Raw genomic sequence first — 26966 nt, 5'->3', positions numbered from 1 at the left:
ATGCTCTAGAAAGCAACCTATTCATTCGTTTACGTTCCACCAAAACTAACCTACGCAGTTTATAAATCTCAACCCTGGCTGAATGTTCGAACATAAGCGTGTTTTTTTAGAAGTTTTCTTAATACTTTCAAGGTTCTAGAAAGTACAAGTTTTGTTGTTCATTTTTAGAATAAATTTCAATAAAAAAATACTATTTCAGATTGTATAAATATCGAAACTTGCTATACTCCAACACTACTTTAAAATGTTTTTTTTTTAATAAAATTCTATAAAACACAAAAAAAAGCAATTATCTAATATAACAGGTACATCATATATCTAATGTTTATATTTATATGTGGTCAAAGTTTCAGGTTATTCTTTAAATATTAACCTCCAGGTTTTTTGCTCAAATTTTGTAATTCAAAGTTAAATGACGCTATAGCTACTCAAAAACCGTACTTGCTAAAAAATTCAAACTTATTTATTCTACGAAATGAGCGAGCGCCTTAATAAGTAATGAAAACAATTTATACTTACGTCGCAATTGCTTAGTGAGGATATCTCGATGTTGAGAAAAGCTGTATTTATGTTAAATTTATTCTTTTTTACTGTACGATCAATGTGACTGTTCTAAACATATTTTCGGTTGATAAAGCTTTTGATGCACTTTTATTAGATGCAAAATGTATTTTAGTTTATATTATATAGTTTATCAAATTTAAATCTGACTTAAATCTGATAAATCAAAACTACTACAAAAAGCAGTTTGTAAAATCAGATTTATTTAAAAATTTAAACTCTCAATAATTTAAAGTTTTTCCGGGTTGCCAAGTTTTTTTTTTTTGAAAATTTCTTTCAGGTTATCTGAATTTCTTTCAGGTTTTAAAAAGTACACATTTATGGGTCTATTTTTAGTTTAAAGCTAAGTTTAAGGTTAAAAACTGTGTTAAGTAGTATAACAACACTGAAAATTTACTTTAAATATGTTTTTAAAAAAAATATTTTTATAATGATAACAAATTGTATCTATAGACTTTTAGTCTAAAATCAAAATTTTACACACATGTAACACTTAACATGTAAAAATTGTTTAAAACTTCAAGTTTTTTAGTGATTTTTGTTCAAAATTCCAGTATGTTTTACAAAATTTGTCAAGTTCTAGATTTTTCCGGACTTTTTTAGCCTAAATTGTCAAATTCTAGGATTTTTGGCAATCCTGTTTATTGTAAATACTAAACATTTTTTTTTAACTTTTAATTATATACATAAGTTAAATTATAATAACACCAAAAAAAAGTATATAATAAAGAAATAAGCAAAATATACAAAAAAATTGACTATCATTTATTAATTCTAAATGAGAAAAAAAGATACGGAACTAATTAAAAAAAGAACAAGTAGTATTTGAATTTATAAATGAATTTAACACTTCTTTGCTAATAATTATTAAAAAAGTATAAATTAATGTACTAATTACTCAAGATAAATTACAAAAATTCGACCAAAAATACTTCATAAACAATTATAACTGTTTTAACTAAAACTTTGTTCAGAATAATATTAAAGTTAATTTCTTCAGTTCCAAGGTTGATATTTCGCTTAAACATTAAAAAACTAAATTTTCGAATTATTTTTTTTTTTATTGATCGAAATTTAAAAGGTAATAAAGGGTTTTCATATATAAGTACAAATAAAATAAATCAAAAAGCTCAACAAAATATGAAATTGAATATAAAAGTAAATCACTTTGCACTTCTGTACCGAAGACCTCTCACTTTGATTGGGGGTGGGTGTTTTCCTCCGTTGCTATAAAAATATTTATATTAGATAAGCTAAAAAATATATATTCATATCGAAAATAAATTTTCAACAATAAAATTACTTATTTACAAATCGATGAGCAACTGGATAAAAAATTTATAGTTTAAAACAGTTGTACCTGATTAAAAAAAGTTAATGCACTTGTATTACAAAAAATGGGTGCACGACTATCACTACAATTTGAATTCTGACAATTTAAACTTTTTTTTTATTTTTAAAGTGCCTCAACTTTAAAAATAGTAGGTACTTGAAAATAAAATAAAAAAACACGTATGTAGGTCTATTAAATACCTACAAACACTCTTTTTTCTTAGAGAAATATTAAGTATATTTTAGAGATATGACTAAAAAAGTAATAAAATATAGTATTTTTTTAAATATTGTTTTAAAACATATTTTTATTGCAACAACAAAAAAGCGTTTGTAAGTATGAATTAGACCTACACTTCCATTATAGAAAATAAATATATACTTCTTTTTAAATTATGGCCCTTTAAACACTTTTTTAAGAATTATAATAGTCAGAATTTGAATTGTCATTTAAGCACTATAAAAAGATATTAGTTTGATAGTGAAATTAGTTCCATTATCAATATAACTATTAAGGAATAGTTCAACTGTTTAAATAATTAGAGAAAAACTGATTTATAATTTTACATAAATATGCTAAAACTTTATTAAATCATAGTTTTAGTAGAAAAATGCATTTTAGTAACAAATTTAATACTATAATAAAATTAAATAAAATAACATAACCTTAACTTATGTTTACTTTATAAGTTGGTCGGCAGTTCATATCCTCATTTTATATTTCAACTACCAAAGTATTTTGAAAAACAACCAAAATTAAGTTATTTGTATTAAAAACTGTACTGTCTTATTGATTCAAAGTAAACAGTAGTGCTTATTAATCAGTAATTTCACTTCCATTTTCGATTTTAAATAGTCACTTTTAATATTTAGTTAAATATTTTCAAAACTATGGTCGCCAGCTAAATAATTTTCCGATAAAATTTGGCCAAATACTATCAATCGCTGCCGGCTTTTTGCTAAACACTTATTCAATAATATCAAAATCAAATTTAAGTTTCTCTCAAGGGGGTTTTTTCATGATAACGAGTTTGGGAAACCCAGCTATACACTCATTCAAATAAAATTAATTATGATAGTGTACACCAGGGTTTCCCAAAGTGGGCCATGACATATACTCAGGGGGCCTTGAGCAGTAAAGGGGTCAAAGGGGGGCCATGAGGTCATAATTTAAAACTTACACTAGATATTTTTGAGTTGTAGATGAAGAGCAAAAAAAGGTCTTAGGTGTATTTTATGGTAGTTTTTAAGTAATTGTGTTGAAAGGGGCCATGGCTTTTTTAAGTTCTTTTAAGGGGACCATTTGAAAAAAAAGTTTCGGAAGCCTGTTGTGAACAATCAAATACCAACCCGTTATACTCGGGCAGTTCGTCGAGTTTCAGGTAGCTCATGATGACTTTCCTCAGTTCCGCAGTGCGTTCTTCATCCACTATTTCGTGGAACTGTTTCAGCAGAAAGTTCTGGATGCACTCGTCCAATCTCTCAAGCGATCGTTTGAACGAATCAAAATCTTTGTTCTGTTCACAAGTTTTTAATTGTTTTGTTTTTTGTACAAATTTAGTACCATACTTTTTTTTTAATTATAACCTTTAGTCAACATTTTAAACTTTAATGAACTGTTTTTGGAAGAACAAACAATCTAACACACTTTATTTTGGGTTTATAATAAACTAAAAGCAAATATATTTTTTTAATTGTTGAGGTTACCGTTTAGAATTTTTTCTATAGACCTAGCAAGTATTTCTACATTATATAAATACATAATCAGGGTTACAAAAAGTTGTTTATAATTTTTCCAAGTTTTCTAAAATTCTCCCAGGTTTTTGAATGTAGAAGTTTTTTTTTCTACTTTTTTAGTATAAAATTAAGTTTTAGATAAAAACAGTCGAAGTAGCTTAGAAATATTAAAAAGATACTGTAATGCTACTTTAAACTTGTTTTACATAAATAATATTCTAATGATACCAATAAAACTTATTGTGTATGATACATTTTTTGTACCTATTCAAAATTCTATCAATTCAGATGTAAAAGGTGTTTAAAATTCCAGGTTTATTTAGTGATTTTTGTTCTAAATTACATTTCTTTTTCAACATTTCTTAAATCTCAGGTACATTTTTTACTATGTTTTGCCTAAGTTGTAAAATTACAGGTATTTCCAAGATTCCAGACTTTTAGGCAACTCTGACATAATGTAAAACTTGTTCTGTATGCCGGACATTGCTTTTAAAAAGTTATTATAAAACAACTTTAAACGTTTTAGCATACTACAATTCAGTATTAAATGTTAAGTTACCTTGTTCGAACGTGATATAAAACTAAAATACTTATTTTTTCTTATTTAATTATCAACTATCATCAATCCAACCTGTTCGACAATGTTGAGCAGCCAGTAGTGGAAGGAATCAACCACGGGTGGCCTGGTGATCCTGTTGATGTAATCGGATGTTCCCGGATCCCCGAAGAACACGTTGACTGAGGTCGAGTTCGTCAGTGACGTCACTTGGTGCCACCAGAACGCAGGTATGAACAACCTTGCAAGTATTTTGTACATTTATATTTAAAGAAACTAATAATTCAGCATTAAGTTTCAGCAACCGGAAGCATCAACATAGACGTTTAAACCAGGGTCTCCGAAAGTTTGAGATGACAACTAATGTAGGCATTTTTTTAGCTATTATGGGTCAATAATTAGTAAGGGAGCCAAAAATAAAATAGGTAATTGACTAACACGGTAGCTGCCAAAATTGCACAAGGGGACAAAATTTGCACGAAGACACTTTCGCACGAAGAGTCACTTTTGCACGAAGAACTTTTTGCACGAGCAAACAATTTTACACAGAGATATTTTTGTACAAGTTGAACTTTTTTTATTTATTTTAGTTTTTTTTTATTTGTATATATTTTTTTACTATCACTGTTCCCCTAACCCTTACCCTCGGTCGGTGACTTATTTTATTTAATCGATTAATTTTTATCAATTAACAACTTTTATTAGTATTTTTTTTACTTTCACTGTTACCCCTAACCCTTACCCTCGGTCAGTAACTTTTTTTTTGTTTTTATATTAATTTATCTTTTAGATTTATTTTTTATTTTAACTCTCGTGTAAAAATGACCCTTTATGAAAAATTGTAACTCGCGCAAAATTGACCCTTGGTGCAAAATTGTCATCGTGCAAATTTGTCTTCGTGGAAAAGCATCGTCGTGCAATTTTTATCTTTTCTTAACTAGCAATATCTGATTAAGGGAATATTTAATTTAATATTCTGCCAAGGGGGCAATTATGAAAATCATTTAATCAAAGAATATAGTATATCTCAGGAGGTACTTAATGTTTCTTTTTTATATAAACTAATAAATGTTAGAGTATTAGTAAATAACAAAAGAGATTTCAGTTAGGTTTTTTGCTATGATTTTTTTACTGATAACAATAATATAAAGTTAATTTATAAATAAACAAATATCTATACAATGAAAAACTATTTCTGCACCACAAAAACAACTATTACTTACTTGAGATTTTAGTACAAACTTTACTGTATAACAATTTGAAACAACTAACATATCTCCAGGGTTCAACACACTCGTATGGCAGTGAACGTTTTTGAAAAGGGGAAACTTTTCCAAGTCAGGATTGTCACAGTCCACCTGAAAATATAGTACTAAATTAAAATAAGGAACAGAATATATTAAGTAATAATAAAATACTCTATCCTTACAGAAATATTCTAAATTTTTTAATTACAGTATCTGAACGGATAGAAATTGTTTAGAAATGCATAAAATAAAAAAAATGGTTAGTAAGAAGAAACTACCAAGTTGAATTGAAGATAATGAAAAATTATATTTATTAGCGGTTCGTTGCAAATACTAAAATTATGTGAAAAGTTAATTATTAAATAAAATTTTAGTTTAATAATAATGTAAGGAGAAATAAAAGACTTAATTTCGATTAAGCACCTAAACATATTAAAATTTAGATTTAAAAATTTGTAATGTTTTTTGTTTATAGTCATAGTTTTATACACTTTTCAACATATAAAAAGCAAGAAAAACTGTTTTAAAGCACATCAAATTAGTATATCTAAAATTTAAAAAGCTTTATACAGGGTTGCCAAAGGCTTTTTTTTCCAGGTTTTCTAAAATTCTTTCAGGTTTTTGAAAGTGCAATTTACTTTTGCAAATTTTTGTATAAAACTAAGTTGAAGAAAAAAAATAGTCTTGAATAGTATAAAATTATTGAAAATATACTGTAATGCTACTTTAAATGTTTTTTTATAATAAATAAAACTCTAAATGGTACAATAAAGATTATTGCATGATGCATATGCTAAACTTTCGTATCTAATAAATGTTCAATATTTTACATGAAAAAAAAAAGTTAAAGATTCCAGGATTTTTAGTGTTTGTTTTATAATTTCTTAGATTAAAGGTGCTTTTTCTTGCCTAAATTGTAAAATTCAAAATTTTTCCAGGATTCCAGTTTTTTTATGCAACCCTGCTGGTAATTATTATAATCTCTAAATACTTTTTTCTAGTAAATATTAATCATTTCAAAAGACAAATTGCTAAAAACAAGTATTAAAAAACACAACTGTAAGCTTTTTTATTTTTAGTATAACTGAATTATTCAGTTAAATCATTTCAGAAACTTTTCCGTATTTTTTAACGTATAAAGTGTATGTATAATTGAAAAACTTTTAATTTAACTATAAGGTATTGGATGTTATTACACTTGAAATTTTTAGCACAGTGGTTCTAAAACTTTTATAAACTGTGCACAATAACATTAAATAAAAAAATAATCGAAAACTAACACAGTAATAAAAAAAAAACAGTAAAATAAATTAACTTACAATTTAAAAACTGTTCGTCAAAAAGTACTGTTAGTGTAGCTTAAATGTATCAAATGATACAAAACATACTAAGACTTTTTTAAAGTTTAAAAACGATTACCAATGTTTTATTTCAAAACAAACAACCAAGTTAAGACTGAAATGTTATTTTAAAATTGAAGATTAAACATTGCAACTAAAGCATATTATTAGAAAATTTTAATAAAACAATTATCATTTTTATTGGTTTATTGTTCATCGTATTCAAAGTTTTGAACATTAATAATAATGCATAGATAGGTAAAAATAAAAACACCCTTACAATTTACAGTTTTATTTTGCAAACAAAACATACTAACCTGAGACATTTTAAATTAAAGGTGTTTTCCCTTATAAAAATAACAAAAAAAAAACATGAAAAATAAATAAAATTAAAAATGACATGAAAAAATATTTTTTATGCTGACTCAGCAAATATTGGCAAAACACCTAGAACTTAAATAAGACTCACCTGAGACTTATATTTTCTATTTATTTTTTACTATCACTGTTACCCATAACCCTTACCCTCGATCGGTAGCGGTTCTCAAATTTGACTGGGTGGATTTTGAACGCGGGTGGATTTTGTACGTGTCCCAATAGTCATTCATAGATAGGTAAGTACACCAACCTGAGACTGAACGGTCTTGCCGTTGGAACCGAGGGTGTTGGGGTACAAATTCTTAAGGTTCTCGCACGAGTACAGCTTCACCTCCTTCCGACCCTCAATCATCATCAGCATGCTCGCATCCGGGTCGTAGTGGCAGTACTCTGTTGAATGAAACTTGTTACATTCAATTAGTTTCAAAAGTAACAATAAACTTAACATTAAAATAAGTTACAATTTTTTTTTAGGTTTTTTTTACAGTAAGTAGTCCGAAGCTTTTTCACTAGTTATTATCATTTTTGTTATGTGTTTAAACATAGCTAAGCCTTATTGTCTTCATAAATGTTTGTTTTTAATTTCAGATGTACATTATAAGTGCGGATTTCATTAACATTATCTACTAATCGAGTGAAATATTGTTTTACTAATATACTTGTGAGCCAATAAAACTTTCGTTTTAAATTTATACAAAGATTGTATTTATTGAATAACATACGATTAGAGAACTTTTTTTTAAACATAGGTGATATCTGGTGCTTTTCATAGGAGAGAAACCTGACTTTGATATTGTTCCGTCAAACTGTTGCCTATTTAGTTTGCTGTGACTGCAAGGTTGTTTTCGATTCACTTTCAGCTAATAAATAACAGCTAGGGTAACTTTTCTGCTTTATTTACTATCATGTTTCCATTGAATATAACAGACCTTTTAAAGTTTTTGTAAAAGTTTTTTATCTTATGAACTGTTGAGAAGGGAGCAGCCTAAATAAATAAGCAGGTAAAGTAAATAAAAACAAAAAAAAAATGAGACCTATCATTTTTAGAACTTTTAAGTTATTTTTTGTAAATAATATTAACCAAACGTAGTGAAATTATTAGTCAAAGTCTTAGTACTAATTTTGATAAGCAAACCAATTTAGTACAATTAAGGCCATAGGGGGGTCCAACATATTATTTTACAAAAATTAACTTTGACTTACATATGAAAGCTTTAAGTACAAACTACTAGCCAGTTTTTATCAAATTCAAAAACGTCATTTAACTTTTGAGATATTTAATTTTTTGTAAAAATTTTCCGATATAAAGGTATGGACCACAAATTTTTCGGGGTCAATTTTCTCGGAAATTTTTAAATTTACTTAATTTTATCTCCTCCTTCATTTTTCAAGCAATCTTCTTCAAATTTTCAGGAAACGTTCCTTATAATAAAAGGAAAAAACTTTATTTTAGTATTTAGTAATTTAGAAAAATAAAAATTTTATCACAAAAATTTAAAAAAAAGTGATTTTTTTTCAAAAAAATATATTTTTACAATTTTTTTTAATTCCAAAGTAACGTTTTTTTGTTATTGTATAAAGATTAGACTGTGAAAGTTTAAAGAAGATTGCTTGAAAAATGTAGGAGGAGATAGATGTTAAATTAAATAGTCTTTTTTGCTGTTTTAGTTTTCCCTTCCCATAGGGAGCCTATTATGCGGCCCGACTTTGACTGGTCATATCTCAAAAAATAATCAGAATTTTTCAAAACGATAAAATGCATTTTGAAGCTTAGAAAAAACTATAAAATCAGATCAATTTGTAAAAAACATGATTTACCCCCCCCCCCCCTATGGCCTTAACTATAAAGATTCTAAGCCGGGTTGTCTGATCATGTAAATCTAAGGGTAGGTGTCAGAAAAGCACAGCGTCACTTTAGCACGGGGTGATACTTTAGCACGGGGTGACACTTTAGCACGGTGTGACACTTAAGCACGGGGTGACACTTTAGCACGGCGTCACTTTAGCATGGAGTAGCACTTTAGCACCGGTGACAATTTAGCACGGCGTCACTTTAGCACGGAGTGACACTTTAGCACGGGATGACACTTTAGCACGGCGTCTCTTTAGCATTGGGTGACACTTGAGCACGGTGTCACTTTAGCACGGAGTGTCACTTTAGCACGGTGTGACACTTTAGCACGGAGTGTCACTTTAGCACAGCTTCACTTTAGCACAAGTGATACTTTAACACGGAGTGTAACTTTATCACTGATTGATTCTTTTGTACAAAATGATTCTTAAGCACGGAGTGACACTTAAGCGCCATCAATAGTTTTAAGTAACTTAATCAAATACGTGTAAAGTTTGTATTTAATAAAACGTTTAAAATTAAATTTATATAACCAGCATGCTGTTAATTATGCAATTTAGGCACTTTAAAGTGTGATTTCAAGAAAAAGTGTGTCTTCAAAATTATTTTTAATAAAAATATTATCTAAGTAAGGAGTAAATTGTAAGACAAAGTTTGGCAGTCTTTTCGAAATATATTTAGAAAAATCATTTGTAGGTAGCAAAACGTTAGAAAACATCTTTAGTGGCATGTATTTTTTAAGAAAAACTATACTTAATAACAAAAATAAGTACTGAAAAACAAGAAGTTGGTAAATTAAATGGTAACTAGTTTTAAAAATCCTTAATTATATAAATGTTCTTATACTGTATTCTTTTTTACTTCTGTTAATAAAATAGTAATACTTTACTTACATTTTATTTAATTACTTTGCTTGGCTGAAATGGTTAAAATAACTTTATTTGTGTAAAACAATAATAAAAAATTTATGCATAGCACTAAATTTTATTATAAAAACGAACACAAACGAAATCTACAAATATATACATTTAATCTATATCAAAATTGTATTGAATACCGCGTAGGTATTCAACTATATTATTATTTTCATTAAAACTTGACACCAGATAAAACAGACGCTCATCTGCTTGTCTGAACCTTATTCTTTTGGGATCTGGTTTTATCCCTGCCAGAAGGTGTTCTAGTCCCATATCCCGAGAATTCTGAGTCGTTTTCAGAATATTTATAAAACTCCACAGATTGGGATGGTTTCCATTTAATACTGCGTACAAAGCTCGATGCGCTGCTTCCGCAATATGTCATTCCATGCTAATATGACGCCGTGCGAAAGTGTCACTCCGTGCTAAAGTGACGCCGTGCTAAAGTGTTACCCCGTGCTTAAGTGACACCGTGCTAAAGTGTCACCCCGTGCTAAAGTGTCACCCCGTGTTAAAGTGTCACACCGTGCTAAAGTGACGCCGTGCTAAAGTGACACTCCGTGCTAAAGTGACACTCCGTGCTAAAGTGACGCCGTGCTAAAGTGTCACCCCGTGCTAAAGTGTCACCCCATGCTAAAGTGTCACAACGTGCTAAAGTGTCACACCGTGCTAAAGTGTCACACCGTGCTAAAGTGTCATACCGTGCTAAAGTGTCATCCCGTGCTAAAGTGTCACACCGTGCTAAAGTGTCACCCGTGCTTTTCTGACCTGTTTCCAAATCTAATGTTTATACAAGCACAAAAAAAGTATAAACCAAAAAGTATAAAAACTATGTGTTCAGTAAGAAAAATAAAAAATAAATAAATAATGAAACACTATAATTAATAAAACTTAAGTACAAAAACCGTCTTACCATAATGTCCTTTTCTTCCAACCCACAAAAAAGGGCCATTGTGATGTTTTTCTACATACTTCGGAAGTTGACATTCGTCCTAAAAATATTTGAATTTTTGTATAAACTAGTTAGTTTTGACTGTGACATATATTGAAAGTAAAATTTAGCACAAAATAAACTAAAATATATTTAAACATTATAATTATTTGAAATGTTAATGTTTTATATAAACTGACTGATTTATAGATTTACATTAAGTTTCGTTTCAAACGTTATTTGATGGAATGTAAGACATTCGAAAATTTTATTAATAAACAAAGACAATAAGATTTGTTATACTCGTATTTTAATTAGGTATAGTTTGTAGCCGGTTCTGTATTAAGTTTGTTTCTCTTTATAAATGTCAAACACATTCAAAAAAAGTTGCTAAAATTGGTAAAACAAACAACGCATGTTATTTTAGTAAACCTCAAGATATCTTCCTGTTATAAAATATAGCTTGTGTAAACACTAATTAAATTAAAAAATATTAAAACTCAAAATTAAGCATTACACTAGGTTTTACTACTTAAATAAGTGTGTTTTATTAATGTTCTTATTTTAAATGAGAAAATGTAAAGAATTGGAACTTTTTCTAAAATCTCAGTAAAATTACATAAAGTATATTTTCATGTTATCTTTACTAAAAAAATAACAAAACCCACACTTTTATTAAGATTAACTTTAAAATAAATTTTTAACTTTTTTACATCTATGAATTAATACAAAAAGCAAAAACATTCCTATTCATGTGTTCTTATTTATTAACACTTATTATAGAACATAAACTGCATAAACAAGTTGAAGCATAGATTTAAATTTTCAAATAAATACAGTTGAAAAACATTCAACTAAACAAGTATTCACTTTTATTTGAGGGAAGCAGTAGTTGATGTTCTGCACAGCCATGTAAGATGAATGGGAAATTGGTCGGTCATTTATGAGGTCGTCAACATATTGTCCGACAGTCGAATTTCTTATTGTGTATGCTAGTCCTACCTGTGAGCGAAATTTTACTAGTTAAGTTCTTAAAACCTAATTTTGTTATGTAAAACATTTGAGATTTATTATTTAATCAAATATAGGTTAGTTATCAATTATAAGCTAGATTAAAGTTAAAAGAATAATAAAAAGAAAGTTATTCATGTATTTATTATTACTAACTTTTGGTTGTAATCATACTGGTAGGTAAAATTATTAAGACATCTTTATTATAAATTATATTCAATATTAAATTTTATAACTAAGTCTTGATTAATTCTTTCTAATTAAGTGCTATGTAACAATACCTAAAGTTTTAATGTACAAACGTTTGAGGTGAAAGGCATTTTTTTAAAGTTAAACTTGTTTTAAAGATATTTCATAAGTAGTAGCTGTTACCATTTGAAAAAATTAAAATAGCTTTTACATATATAGGTTGGGTACAGAGATGTTAAATCGCAGAGCACAAAATCCCCGCAGTAGAATAAAAAAATAAAATCCCCGGCAATAGAATTAAAATTTCTTATGAAAGAAAAAGCTGTATTTTACAAGTTGAGAACATAAAAGTTTCATATATTCAATTACACCAACATATTTAAAACCATATTGTTTTTATAAATATGAATGCCTTAAATGTAAGTTCATGTTTTTTATTTTCATAAGGTTAATTTTAGTCACTTTATTGTTAATTTAATCATAACTACCTTTTAACCTTATAGTTGTAGGTAATGTTTGGTTAGAAAAATTAAAGAAAAGTATCTTCCACTTATTTAAATGGTTAATAAACTAAAAACATTGTAGCTTTGGAACTAATTGATGTTAAGTTAATTTATTATTTGATTTTTTTTTCCAAAAATTAGATGAAATAGACAAATTTTTTTTCTTATATCCTACTTTTATCAAATTATTTGAATTTTTAAACTTGAAAATAAAGTTTGATTATTATAATTTTTTAAGATTCATTATAAATTATTTTATTAAGACATAGATTTCACTTAAAAGTAATTTGAATATAATTTATTATTTTTGTTTACAAACTTGAAACTACTATTTGCTAAGTAGAAATCTATTTAAAATTTTTAATTTTTAATGTGGCCAAATTTATTGAGTCTTTTTTTATTATAATTAGGTAATTTATCTAAAAAAAAATTATACCTGAAAGTTTTAGTGTACAACTCAAGGTTTTTACAACTAGTTTTGTAAATTAAGCAGAGTTGAAACAAGGTCAGGAAAAGTCAGAAAACTCAGGAAGAGCAGAAAAAAAAGACAAATAACAAGAATAGTAAGGTTTTTTTTTAACAGTCAGGAAGTTTAACTAAATATTAAAAAACACCAGATTTTGTCAGTTTAAATTTACTAAATTCCTTATATTCAAAAACAAGTCTTTGAATGGTAAAGAATTAATTAAAATTCTTTAAAGTGTGATTAAAACTGAAAAAATTTCAAAGAATTTTACAAAATTACTTATTTATCAATGCCTTCATCTTGTAAAATTAAATGAATATCCTATATAAAACTGCAAAATGTTTCTATTAAAATTTTGTTAAACTACCCTACTTGAACAGACAGTTTTTGTAGGCAGTATGATAATCTGTAGCATTTTTTAGTAAAACAATGATAATACACAAGAGTTTATCTAGCATACTTTAGAATTGAATTGTTTTTTGTTTAAGTAAATAAATAATTTCATTCTAATTAAACACTAGGTTTAGTGTTTTGGGTAATAAGTTTATGTTTATAATTTACCTCATTACAATTTTTTCAAAATTGTTTAAATTTTTTAAATAAATTATAAAAGAGGTGAATTTCATGGTTAAGTTTAATTATTTATAGTTTATTGTAGAATAGTTGTTTTTAAATATTTTTTACATAAATAAGGGTAAAATATTTACTACTAATTTTATAATTATTGATAAGATGAAATATAAAATTGAAAGCTTTATTAATTCCTTTTATTAATATAATTTAATATTTTTATTAACAAACTTGAAACTACTATTTGCTTAGATTAATTCTATTTTAAATTTTTGATATGGCAAATTCATTGAGTCTTTTTTTATTATAATTAGGTAATTTATTAAAAAAAAAATTTATATTTGAAAGTTTTAGTATACAACTCAAGGTTTTTACAACTAGTTTTGTAAATTAAGCAGACTTGCAACAAGGTCAGGAAAAGTCAGAAAACTCAGGAAAAGCAAAAATAAAAACAAGTAACAGGAATAGTGAAGTAAATCTTTTTTTGAAAACAGTCAGGAAATTTGACTAAATTAAAAAAAAATACCAGATTTTGTCAGTTTAAATTTACTAAATTCCTTATATTTAAAAACAAGTTCTTTGAATGGTGAAAGGTTAATTAAAATTCTTTAAAGTGTGATTAAAATTGAAAAAATTTCCAAGAATTTTACAAAATTACTTAATTATCAATGCCTTCATCTTGTAAAATTAAATGAATATCCTTTATAAAACTGCTAAATGTTTCTATTAAAATATTCTAAAACTACCCTACTTGAACAAGCAGTTTTTGTATGCAGTTTGATAACCTGTAGCATTTCTTAGTAAAACAATGATAATACACATAAGTTTATCTAGCATATTTTAAAATTTAATTGTTTTGTTTAGGTGAATGAATTATTTCATTTTAATTTAACACTAGGTTTAGTGTTTTGGGTAATAAGTTTATGTGTATAATTTACCTGTTTATAATTTTTTCAAAATTGTTTATATTTAAAAAAAAAGTTATAAAAGAGGTGAATTTCATAGTTAAGTTTAATTATTTATAGTATATTGTAGAATAGCTGTCTTTTAGTATTTTTACATAAATAAGGGTAAAATATTCACCTCAATATGTTACATGCAATGTTTAATCTTTTTTCTAATAAATAGAACTGTTCTAGATTTTAAAATGTAGTTTAAAAATAAATTAATTTAAATTAAAAATTAATAATTTGCCAAGGTTTATGTTGCACTAATAACAAGGATGAAAAATAGTTTCACCATTATATTTAAAATTTTATCAATAAAAATAATATATATTATTAAATTTTAACTACATTTAAAAATCTAAAAATAATTTTTCATTAACAATAAACTTGTTTTTAAAGCCTGGCGTTGGTTTAATTGTTCTATTTTTATAGATTGAATTTAACCAAAATTATTATGGCCCATTAAAAATTGTTGTTAATGAGAAATAAAAGAAAAAAAAAATTGATTTTTAAGATCATAGGAGGATGAATATATTTTTTAACATTTTGATATTAATTTGTTTTTTTTATTAAGTATAACCATATCATTAATATTTAAAAGAACTTTTCCTGAAAATTTTTAAAATTTAAAAACTTTTATAAATATATTAAGATGTTGAAACATTTAAATTTGTGGTACCTTGAAGAAATTATGTATTTTTTTTAAACACATGATACAAAAAATTATAGTCAATAAACAAAAATGTTAATTAAAACTTAAAATCACAGAATTTTTTTTTTTGTACTTTATAAGTTTTTTTTTTTTAAAGCATTAAGCTAAAGAACTTTATTTTTGTTATAAAAGAAAGAGCTTATGTATAAAATAAATATGATATACTGTTTTAATTTTACAAACAAAATGTTATAATAATAAAGTACAATGTAAATTAAAAATTTTAAAAGTTAACTTTTTACTAATTTTATTAAAACAAAAGTAAAAAAAAATAACTAATGAAATTTTAATATAAGGTAAAAAATGTGAAAAAGTTAGCTACAAATTGTTACTTTAGCATTTTAGTTGCTATAGTAAACAGCTGATATTAACAGCTGTAATTAACTGGCATCTTGATTATAACATGACTGGTTGGGTACACATTCAGAAAATTTAAAAGATACCTTATAAAAAGAGTCAAAAAAGTAAGACTGCTTTATTATAACCTATTTTTTTCCTTAAGTTTCTAACCAACAGTTATCAAACTTCCTTACTCTATTTATAATTAATTTCAAACAAAAATATGTTTTTATTCATAACTTATTTTTAATATTTCATCATTTTAATGTTTGATAAATTTAATTATTAGTCAATTATTTATTAAGTTGATAAAAAATATTTTTAAATTCTAAAGGCCTTCAAAATATCTAGAGTATCAAAAAAATAAAAAGATATAGTTATCGTAGGAATAGATCACTTTTGAACGAGGGGACACTTTTACACAGAGAATGTTTTGCACGAAGGGTCACTTTTGCACAAGTGGGTAATTTTGCCTGGCGTCCCTAATGCACAAGCATCACTTTAGCACAAGGAGACACTTTTGCAAGGAGGGTCATTTTTGCACAAGATTAAAAATATATATATAAAAGAAAAATAAAAGAAAAATATAGAAAAAAAATAAAAAGATAATGAAAAAAAAAAGTTTTTACCGACCAAGAGTATAGGTTAGTGGCAACAGTGACAGTAAAAATTAAAAATTATAAAAAAATAAAAAATAGAAAGTATAAAATACACTTATAAAAAAAAAAAAAGTTATGTACCCAATAAAAATTATAATAAAAAAAACAGGAAAATAAAAAAAATAAACTACATAAAACAAAAAAATTAAAATGAAAAGTTTACCAACTGAGGGTAAGGGTTAGGAGTTATAGTGAAAACAAAAAAAATAGAATAATAATATATAAATAAAAATGTTCAGCGTGTTCAAAAGTGTTGTTGTGCATAAGAGTTGTGGTGCGAAATTGTCCACTCTTGCAAAAGTGACCCTGCGTGCAAAAGTGTTCCTTTTTGAAAAATGTCACCTTGACTTTTTGAAAAGTTACAACCACTCAATATTAGTAGTTATTTTTGAGTTCTTGGAAATTTATCTATAAAACAAATTGATTCTGAATTTTTCATTAAACTGACTATACATTTTTATGTCTCAATACATATTTTATAGGATAACATTTAAGTTTTAAAACACAGATCAATGTAAATTTTTGTAATAAATATTGCTTCATTCTTATAGCCTCAATACTGTTTGCATAATGTAGAAATTTTCAAAATATATACAACTAAAAGATTGCTTACAAACACATTTAGATAAAAAGTGTAAGTTAGCTTGCTAGCCCACTGTGTACATGTATATATTTAACAAAAATCAGAAATTTTAAACAAAAACATCATGAACCATAATATTTTATAACTACTTTTATAAAAAACAGCTAGTAAAAAAAACAGAACACTAACAAACATTCATGTGAAGAAAATTATAAGTAAAAAGAAGATTAGCCCAAGTAAACAGGAACAGGGCATTTATGCACAAAGACTTTTTTGCACAAAGGGTTAAATATGCACAAAAAGACACTTTTGCACCAAGACACTGTTTCATGAAAGGTCACTTTTCCACAAGGAGTCATTTTTGCAGTGATTAAAAAATAAAAATAAAGTAAGAAAATAAAAAGATGGATTAATAAAAAAATTACTGAAAGCGGATAAGGATTAGGGGTAACAGAGATAGTAAAAATAGATAACAAAAAAAATAACAAAAAAAAAAGTCTACAAAAAACAATAATAAACTAAAAAAAAATACCAATTGAGGGTAAGGGTAACAGTGAAAGAAAAAATAAAAATTTTAAAAAACCCTTATTAACTTTATCAATATAAAAATAAAAATAATAATAAAATTAATAAAAATTAAACTATGTAAAAACAAAAAAAAAGCAAAAAAAGTTACCAATCGAGGGAAAGGGTCAGAGTAAAAAAATAAAATTTCAATCTGTGCAAAAGCATCTTCGTGCATATTAGACTCCTACCCAAAATAAACATATTTTTGATTAGTATAAAGCTAACATAAAAGTTTATACTAGAAACCTTTTTTCAAATAACTGATTCAGAAAAGTAAAACCTGATTAGCAAAAACCAGGGTCTCCTAAACTGGGCAATTAGCTAGTGAAGCGAGATTCTTTTAACATTTATATAATATATATACATAATATAAGGTATATATAATATATACCAATATGATTTTGGAGATCCCTGGTTTAAACAACTAAATGAAGCAGGATAACAATACTTAATATGTGTTTTAAAAACAAACACAAACTTTTCAAATTTATAAAACAAACCTTGTAGTTATTTTGATCAGTCTTTCCTCTCACACTGACCTTGTTGCCGCCCACCTTCTCAACCAGATACTCCAACGTCCATTTTGAAAGAGGAAGCTCATCCAGGTGTCCCTCAATCACGCACGGGTTACCCTGCTTGAGGTACTTCCTCCTGAATATTTCCACACTCAACTCAGAGTGGTGTATTCGGGTTATCTCGCTTCTCATAATTTTACTTAGATTACTGTGGGGTTCAATTGTTTTTAATAGGTAGATTGTCATTTGTTTACAAAACTACAACACAAGCTCAGGTTAGGCAACTTAAAGTTATTTTATTCTTTTGTCTTATTTTTTCTAATCTTCTATGTTTTTGTCTTACCTTCTACATTGATTTGTATCATTTAAAGACTAATTACTTTTATTATACAGTGTGGCTTAAAAAGAACTAATGCAATTTTTATGTAAATCTGTTATTATATGTTTGCTTAAATTATTATTTATCATTATCATCTAATTGTACTTATTATGCTTTTTTGTATTTACTGTCTTCTTTTCTAGATTTAACAGACTTATTTTATTTGATAATAAACCGCTTTTTTAATTCTTTTCAAAATTAAGATATTTATTTGTTAAAATTTAATAAGCACTAAAATAATTAAAACATTAATCAATTATTATATACTTTTTTTGAAGTTAAAATCAAGTTTATGTTTTTCAATTACAACATGAATAAGTTTCAACTTGGTACAAAACACTTAGCAAATGCTGCTTATCAATTTTTTTTCTTACTTACATTTTGATTGTTTATATAAATAGTTATAAGAAAGAAGTACTAAACTTAAATGTTGTAAACTAAATTCAACTCTTGCTTGGAGTTATAAATATTACTTGTAATTCCTAAAAATTATATAAAAAGTGTATTGTACAAACACATACCCACTTGGAGAGCTATATAAAATTAATGTTTAGTTTACTTAAAATAGAGATCTAAAACATTTTTGCAATGATCCAAATCTGGCCAGGTCCTATTTTTAAAAACAGATCGGGATCTAGCCAAGTCCTAATTATAAAAACAGATTCAGTTCCAGCAAGATCCATGGTTGCCACTGATCAAGCTTACAAAAGTTTCCTGACTTTTCTAAATCATACTCTTAAATTAAACTTATTCTTAAATACATAATCTAACACTTAAAACTATATAAAGCTTTCAATCTAGTTTTAATACAGGTTAAAAACAACAGTTTTTTGCTGAATTTTATCAAACTTCCAGTATACATCACTTAAACCATCTGTGTATGATTCATGTTTGTAATAAACAGCTCTATCAGCAAAATACTTGTATTATCACCTTATAAACACAGCTTTTCTGAAAAAAGACACATTTTTTTAGCATTTCCTAGCAAAAATGTATCTAGATAAACAAATGACATATAAGGAACTTTTACAATTTTTGTGTATATATCACAGTTTCACTATGGAAGTGTCCTTGCTACAGATCATCAATACTAAAAACCTTACAAAATCTGCTTGTTCAAGTATATTATTATCATCAAGTATATATCAGTTCTATATGTTAATAGAAAATTTTTGCAGTTTTATAAAAGATATTTTACTAGTTTATACCAGGTGAAGGCATTGGAAATAAAATTAAATATTTTTGTAAATTTCCAGGAAAACTTTGGATTTTTTTTCTGACTTCAAAGGACTTATAATCAATTTTTACCATTTGAAGGTTTTGAAAAACAAGGAATTTTGTAAATTTAAACTGACCAAATCTGAATTTTTCTTAAATTTTATAAAATTTCCTGGCTTTTCCTGACTTTTTTTCAAAACCCCCCATTTCTACCTGACTTTTCCTGACTTTTGTCATTTTTTCAAATTTCTCCAGACTTTTCCTGATTTCCTGACTTTACCTGACCGAGTGGCAACCCTGAAGATCATACCTAAAAATCCAGCCAGATTCAAATTTAAGAGAGCAGTAATATTGTAGAACAAATGTATTTTTCTATCAATAAAATTACAGTAATTTATTTTCTAAATAACATACCATAGTACTTAAAGGCAATGGAGATTTCCAATTTTATTTTAATGAAAATTCACATTAACCTTTATATGAAAGTTACAAATATATACTATAAGATACTTTCCACAGAAAAAAAAAGAGATATGATAAGTTCTTTTGAGATAAAATGTTTCTTATAAAAGTGTATACAGGAAAATTTATCTCCTCAAACTTTTAGAAATGTCCCTTGCTTTAAATTATAAAAAATTATTGTAACAATTTAGAAAATAAAATAAATTTAACAACTTTAAATACAAAAAAAGCTATAAAATAGCCTTAAAGTAGTTGTTTAATGAAACATAAACCAAAACACACTAATTGCAAAGCTTTCGTCCTTAATTTAGAACACTTTCAGTGCAAAACTACGGCTGTAAAAACAGAAATTAAAATATAAACATAAAATTTAAAAATATATATATATATAAATGTTTTTAAATGATAAAATGACATCTATTTATTAACAGCAAACGAAACAATTTTCAAAAAAAATTTACTAACAAAAAAATACATTTACTTTATGCTTTAATATTTAAAAGAGCTTTATTTTATAAAATTACATATGTACATTAATATATAAATATATGTCAAGATCTATTAAATAACACAAAAACATACAAAAGGTACAAAAAAGATGCATCTACAAAATGTACTTTAACTATTTTACCCCTATAAATCACTGTATTGTGTTTTAGCTAAATTAATATTTGATTTGAGTTGATTTATTCAAAAATTTTCTTTATAGTCAAGATTCTTAAAATCTGGTTCTTCCAAAAAAGCAACTTCATATGCGCCATCAAAATCAACTCTCTGTAGATCGTTCTTGTGTTTAAAATAGTAGTGTCTATATAAAGCATTTTCATCTGTTATATCTTTTGGATTAAAATTCAATAAAATAAAAGACGAAAACTTTCCAATTAGTGCGTTTTGGTTTATGTTTCATTAGACAACTATTTTAAGGCTATTTTATATCACCAAAATAGAAAATAGAAAGAAATCACTAAAAATCTATCTCCTCCTACGTTTTTTGAGATAACTCCCTCAAGTTTTTAGGTAATGTTCCTTGCAATATTTAAAAAGTTCTGTAGGAACAGAATTTTAAAAAAATAACAAATAAAAATTTTATAACAAAAAAACTAAAAAAAACTGTTTTTTTTTGTTTTTTTTTATATAATTATTAATTATTATTTTTCGATTTTGATTTCTTACCTGAGTAACCTTAAACTTCCATGAGTTTCCCTGAGTTTTTTTTTCAAATCCTTAAAAATATAACTAACTATCAAAAAAATACAATGTTAATTTTAAGAATATTGAAGAACTAGCTCAAGGCTAAAAATTTTCTAAATAAACTATAAATATAAAATAATTAATTTTTTGAACAAAATACTGAAACTGGATTAACTAAATCTCATTCTAGATCTAGAAAAATTTTCCCTGAGATTTTTAATAAAATCTTAAAATTTCCCTGAAAATTTTAGAAAAAACAAAAACCGCCCTGAGTTTCCCTAAGTTTAAAAAAATCTAAATTTTCCAAGTTTTCCTGTGATTTTCTATAACTTCAAAAATTCCCCGAGTTTACCTGATTTCCCTGAGTGTGTGGCAACCCTGTTTAGTGTTTCAAAAATTTCAATCTAGCGGAAGTGATTAGCAACTCAGTATCTATTAACCGAAACAATTGTTGCTATTTAGTATTTATGTACAGTACATGTAAAAAAGAATTGGGATTTAATTAAGTAAATTAATTTTCACTGAGACCGCTTTAAGGGCATAGGGGGGTACAGTTTTTTTTTTACAATTTCATTTTATTCTGTAAAGGTTTAACTAAGCTACAAGTTGCTTTTAACATATTTAAAATATACAAAATAATTTTTAAGATAAAAAAATGAAACAAAGTCTTTAAAATATTTTAAAGAAATACTCAAGTCTCATAATGAAATACTGATCAACAAATTTAGAAAAACTGCCCATTAAATAAAAGCTTACCTCTTTGTCTTTTTTAAAACCAGTAATAAAAAGGTATAAATTACAAAACCTGTAAAAGATGTATGTTAGGTCAAATTACTATTTCAATAAAGATAATAAAATTGTTATCAAAACTAACATTACTTTACAAACCATAACACCTTCAAATCAAACCAGCCAGAAAAACAGTATAAACACATAAAACAAATTCTTAACTACTAATGGCAGGTTTAAAGTTTTTTTTATTAAGTTACCATTGCATACTTTCTAAAAATATAAATGATTTCAGAATGTTTTATATTTACAAAGCCTTTTCCTAAAAAAAATATGAAATAAGTCATAAAAAAAAGACATTAAATACTTAACATTATTAGAATTCTTTTATAATTTTAATATTGCAAGGCAGTTTTAAAAGTTTTCTTTTCTGCTTTGGTCGCTACTTATTTTCTCTACTTGGTTTTATACAACAAAGAAAAACAAATCAAAAGCAGTTGAGCACTAGAAAATAAGAATATAAAAAAATTACATAATTATAGAGCTAAAAAAAGAAACTTAAAATAAATTGTACAATTACATCTTTTTCAATTACTAAAAAAAGAACTATTAAAGTTCATCATTAATAGCTCTGTATAAAATACAAAACATTAGTACATCACTCAAAGTATGAGTCCTTTAAAATACTTTAATTAGTGATAACTTTTAAAACATTTTAGTTAGTATGAAACTTTTATAAACAAAAACTTATGTAATTAATAGTTTAAGAGTTTATTTATTAAAAGTCATGAAAATTGAAGTTGAAAGACATTTTACTTCAAAACTAAATATGTAAAAAGTGATAATTGTAATTAAAATAAAACAAAAAAATGTGAGTCAATTCTAATTTTTTTAATAGTTTTTATTCATCCTTGGGCTTAAACCACCAACTGGTAACAGTTTTCCAAACAAAACCATCTCTCAAATGGAATGGAACGTAATTAAGCTCATAAGAAGTTCCTTCTGGGGTTTTCAACTCAAAGGAAATAGAACTTTTGAGAGAAAACCACTTGCTATTATCCTTGTCTCTTCTTTTCTCAGCTTCTTTGGAAGTTTCAGATATTGTATTTACACTTTTGTGCATTTTCAAAGAGTTCAGGCCAAAATAGCTGAACATGTAAGCAGCAGCTGCTTCCTTGGAAAATTCAAGGAAATTGTCAATTGGCTTGTTTATGATTGGATATTTTTGTTCTATCATGTCAAGGCCCATGTTTGATATTTCATCTACTCCACTCGAGACTTTTGACCCCACAAGCCAGCAAAGAGTGTCTCCTACATAATTTGTTGAAGACACTGTTGCATCTCCAACTTTGTTCAAATAATACACAGTTCCTGGTATGTAGTGGTCGGAAAAAGATTTGACAGCATTTGCTGCATCAAATGTTTTCTGTGTTGACCATTTGAGTATTGGAATGGACTTGACTCTCTGAAAAGCATTTTTGTTATCAAGACTATCTAAATCTACTATGCTCTCTTTGAAAGAGTTTAAACTGACATAGCTAAACATATAGGGGCTAACATCAATATTAGAGTAAGCACTTATGTCATCACTAAGCACTAATACATTTGGATACAGATCATTTAAACTTAATTTGAAGTTTTTGTCATTTTTTGTTTCAGCTCCTACCAACCAACAGGAAGTTTCTCCTAAATAACTAATTGAAGAAACTGTTGCATTTCCTACTTGATTTAAATAATACTCAGTTCCTGATATACAGTGCTTAGAGTTGGACTGGATACCATTTGCTAAATCAACTGCTTTTTGTTTTGACCATTCAAGTACAGGAATAGATTTTACTCTTTCAAAATAACTTACTTTATCTTCTTTTGCTTTATCATCCATAGCTAAATAAGTAAATTTTGTTGGTAGGAACTATTATAAAACTTGGTTTTCTGACTTGAAATTTTTTACTTTAATAAATCCAAGTTTGATCCTGGTTCTAATAAATTTTGAAATTTGTGTTTGCAGAGCATTCTGTGGTGCATTGTGTGTGTGCAGAAGAAACTTTTATTTCACAAGTCCCTAATTTAAAACTGCATAAATTGTTTACGAAACTTGGCAAAGCTAAATATAACGGCATTTGTTAAATCAAAGATTCAAAAGTAATAAAATATTAAACATAGAATATAAAATAAAGAATTGAAAAATTAAGCATTAGACATTAACAATTGTTTGTCTATTTAACAAAAATAACCTCACTTGACAGCTTATCAATTTCAAGAGTAGCTTATCAGTTTATAATTTTATAACTTAGTTTTAAAAAGCATAATCTTTGTTTTATCATACATGTAAATTTCATTAAGTGCTAAATATTATTATTTTATTTTAATTTATTCTAAAAAATTAAATAAAGTTTTCTGTTATATATTTTAAATGTTGTTTAAAGTTTTTAACTAAATGTAATGTTTTATTAAGTTTGAATGAAGTAACTAATAGTTTAGCGACACTTTTTCTTTTTTACCTAAAAAAATTAAAATAAACAGTTATAAACAATTTTAAATTTTATCATTTATAGTTCAGCAACTAAAAAAACCGATTCGTTGTACATTTACAAAAAAAAATGATACCTGCTTTTAAAATAAAATAAACTAACTGTTGTATAAAAGAAAAAAAAAAACTTTAACTAATATTAATAAGAAAATTAAGCTTTTATAAATTTTAAAATAGTTTAACTTAACAATCTAATTTAAACAAAAAACCTTATCAACCTCTCTTTTTACATTTACATCTATTTTAAATTCAAACCTAAGACTTTATTAATGCATTAATCAATTTAAAAAAGGTCATTATGAGCTAGAAATTTTCTTCAAAAAGTCTCAACTTATTTCAAAAAAAATTAAAAGTAGTTTTAAGTGTCCTGTTAAAAAGTACCCAAGTGGTGTGCAACTCATTTACCAGGTCCTAGGACTAAATAATGTTTAATAGTCTAAAGTTTCTGTTGCCTTTTTTCTGTTTTCTCGCTTTTTCGTAAAAAATATATTTTATTTAACAATTTAGAATTTAACCCCATGATAAAGTTCATCTTTAGCAAAAGCCGACTGCTCCCTAATTAAAAAAAAAAATATTAAAACGTAGTATAGTGTACAATATGCATTTTTACTTTTATACACTTGCTGAAATTGAAAAAAAAAATGACAAAATTATAACTGTTTTCCTATGAGTACTCCTTGTTTATGAATTAGTTTAGTGACTTTTAATAAGTTTTAAAGATACTCCTAAAACCTTTATATGTATAAAATTAAAGACTTCCTTAGAAGTACTGTAAAAAAAAATATATTAGCTTAGTAGCAAAAGACTTTGTTTAATATTGCTCTGGATAGCATTAATATTGCAATTTTATTGTCCATATAATGGACCACGACATCAAAATCTAGGCTACTTAAATAGAGAGATATAAAACAAAAAAACATCAAAAATAGAAATAACACAAAAAGTTAATTTAGTTAAAAAAAAGATGAAAAAATATTTTAATCTTAGATTTTTAGATTAACATAAAACTCAAAATTTTTAACTAGATACTTATACTTATGTACACTTTGATGTAGAACGATCAACATGAAATATTTAAGTTTATTGAAGCCTAAATCACATTAACGTTAGACTGGCCAGATAAATAATCATTGAACACATAGACTCATCATTAATAGAGGAAACTATGGACTAAACAAAATCTTAAAATTAAATCGACGGTTGATAAAAATAATTGATTATTTTTAGTAACAAATATTTTATTTCGATCAAACTTTTTTAACTATAATCGAAAATTTTCAATTTTTTGCAAGTAACTAAATCATTGGAAAGTTTGTTCTATATTTTAACTAACCGATAAAAAAAATTATGCCAAGCTTCATTATTTTAATAATGTTTGCAAATAATTTTTCTGCTATATCCTCTCAGTAAGTAATTAGTTCTATAAGGCTCAAAAATTGGTTGTATAATAATTGTTGTTTCACCGTTAACTAGTTTGAAAAAAGCGTTGAGGTCAAATTCAAGTCTCTAGTATTCTAAAAATTTAATATTAAGTTTTGTTAATCTATTAAAGTAGACGTATAAGAAATATTGCGGCGGTTGAAGATTATTTTGGTATATTTTCTTTGAACAGATTCTACACGTTAATATATTTTTTTAAGTAACGAGACCAGATTGGTGTGTTATATTTAAACTTAGGACGAATGCATACGATAAAAAACTTTTTAAGGATGTAGATATGTCCAGGACAAAACGTTAATAAGTATCCGTGGTGTGCGACTCAGAAACCGAGAGATTTTTTTGTGCACCAGGTCCTAGGACCAAATTTTATGAGCGTATATTTTGTCGCTAAACAAACTTTAAAAATATACGTAGACAATAAAGCTTTTTAAAACTTTAAAAAATGTAGTTGATGCAATTCGGTAAAGGTAATAAATATGGTGTTTCTATTTTTAATTTTAAGCAACAAAAAATCCAAGATCTTTAAACACTTTAGTTGAAGATAATTTAATATTGTTTATTTTAAAGTCAAAAGTAGAGATAGTAGTGATTTTTAAACATTTAAAACATAAAATTTACTAGGGTTTGAATATAGCTTTCTTTCCTTTAACCATTTGTAAATTTTATTTTAGGAGTTCTATAAAATTATGTTCGATCAGCTAAAAATTTTTGTGTCATCTTGAAAAGGTATTCGAATAAAAAGTCTTTGATTATTTTTTTTAAACTTTATTTAGCAATCTAAAATACAGTAAAATCAGTCGAAACTTTTTTTTTTACTGTTCGTGCCAAAATTACTTTAGTACCACAGTTTTATTGAAGTAAGAATTTGTTTTAATGATCGGCCTACGACTAAAATACAACCTAAAAACGTTTATCATTGCAAAAATTAAAAGCGACTTATGTTTTTCCCATAAATCTAATGAAACCCTATTTTTGTTAAAATAGTAAAACTACTTGTAATTTATTGTATTTCAATTTGTTATAGTGTTTAAAATACGTAAATGGAACATTTAATTTATACTTTTTTTTTTTTAAAAACTACAGTTCATCGAGTTTGTAATATTTT

General features: G+C 26.0%; 1 protein-coding gene across 1 annotated transcript; it reads right to left on the bottom strand.

Moving 5' to 3' along the window:
- Positions 1–1569: 1569 nt before the first annotated feature.
- LOC145842783 (bifunctional peptidase and arginyl-hydroxylase JMJD5-like) lies at positions 1570–18111 on the bottom strand. The gene is made up of 8 exons (XM_082950268.1): positions 17898–18111; positions 11722–11853; positions 10834–10912; positions 7402–7541; positions 5459–5544; positions 4262–4427; positions 3244–3410; positions 1570–1788 (listed from the first exon to the last, which is right to left on the bottom strand). Exons 1-8 carry the CDS (start codon positions 18102–18104, stop codon positions 1725–1727), a joined length of 1041 nt encoding a protein of 346 aa, XP_082806394.1. The 5' UTR covers positions 18105–18111; the 3' UTR covers positions 1570–1724.
- Between the last annotated feature and the right edge of the window lie 8855 nt (positions 18112–26966).

The sequence above is a fragment of the Thalia democratica genome, chromosome 1, assembly GCF_965202585.1.
Source record: "Thalia democratica chromosome 1, ktThaDemo2.hap1.1, whole genome shotgun sequence".
Taxonomy (NCBI): Eukaryota; Metazoa; Chordata; class Thaliacea; order Salpida; family Salpidae; genus Thalia; species Thalia democratica.
Note: the sequence above shows the minus strand (reverse complement) of the source record. Positions and strands in the feature narration are given on the sequence as shown.

Coding starts and splice junctions, on each gene's coding strand:
- LOC145842783 (XM_082950268.1), bottom strand. CDS start 18,104: ATGAGAAGCGAGATAACCCGAATACACCACTCTGAGTTGAGTGTGGAA. Junction 4,428..5,458: donor GTGTTGAACCCTGGAGATAT/GTTAGTTGTTTC, acceptor AATACTTGCAAG/GTTGTTCATACCTGCGTTCT. Junction 1,789..3,243: donor GAACTGCCCGAGTATAACGG/GTTGGTATTTGA, acceptor ATATTTTTATAG/CAACGGAGGAAAACACCCAC.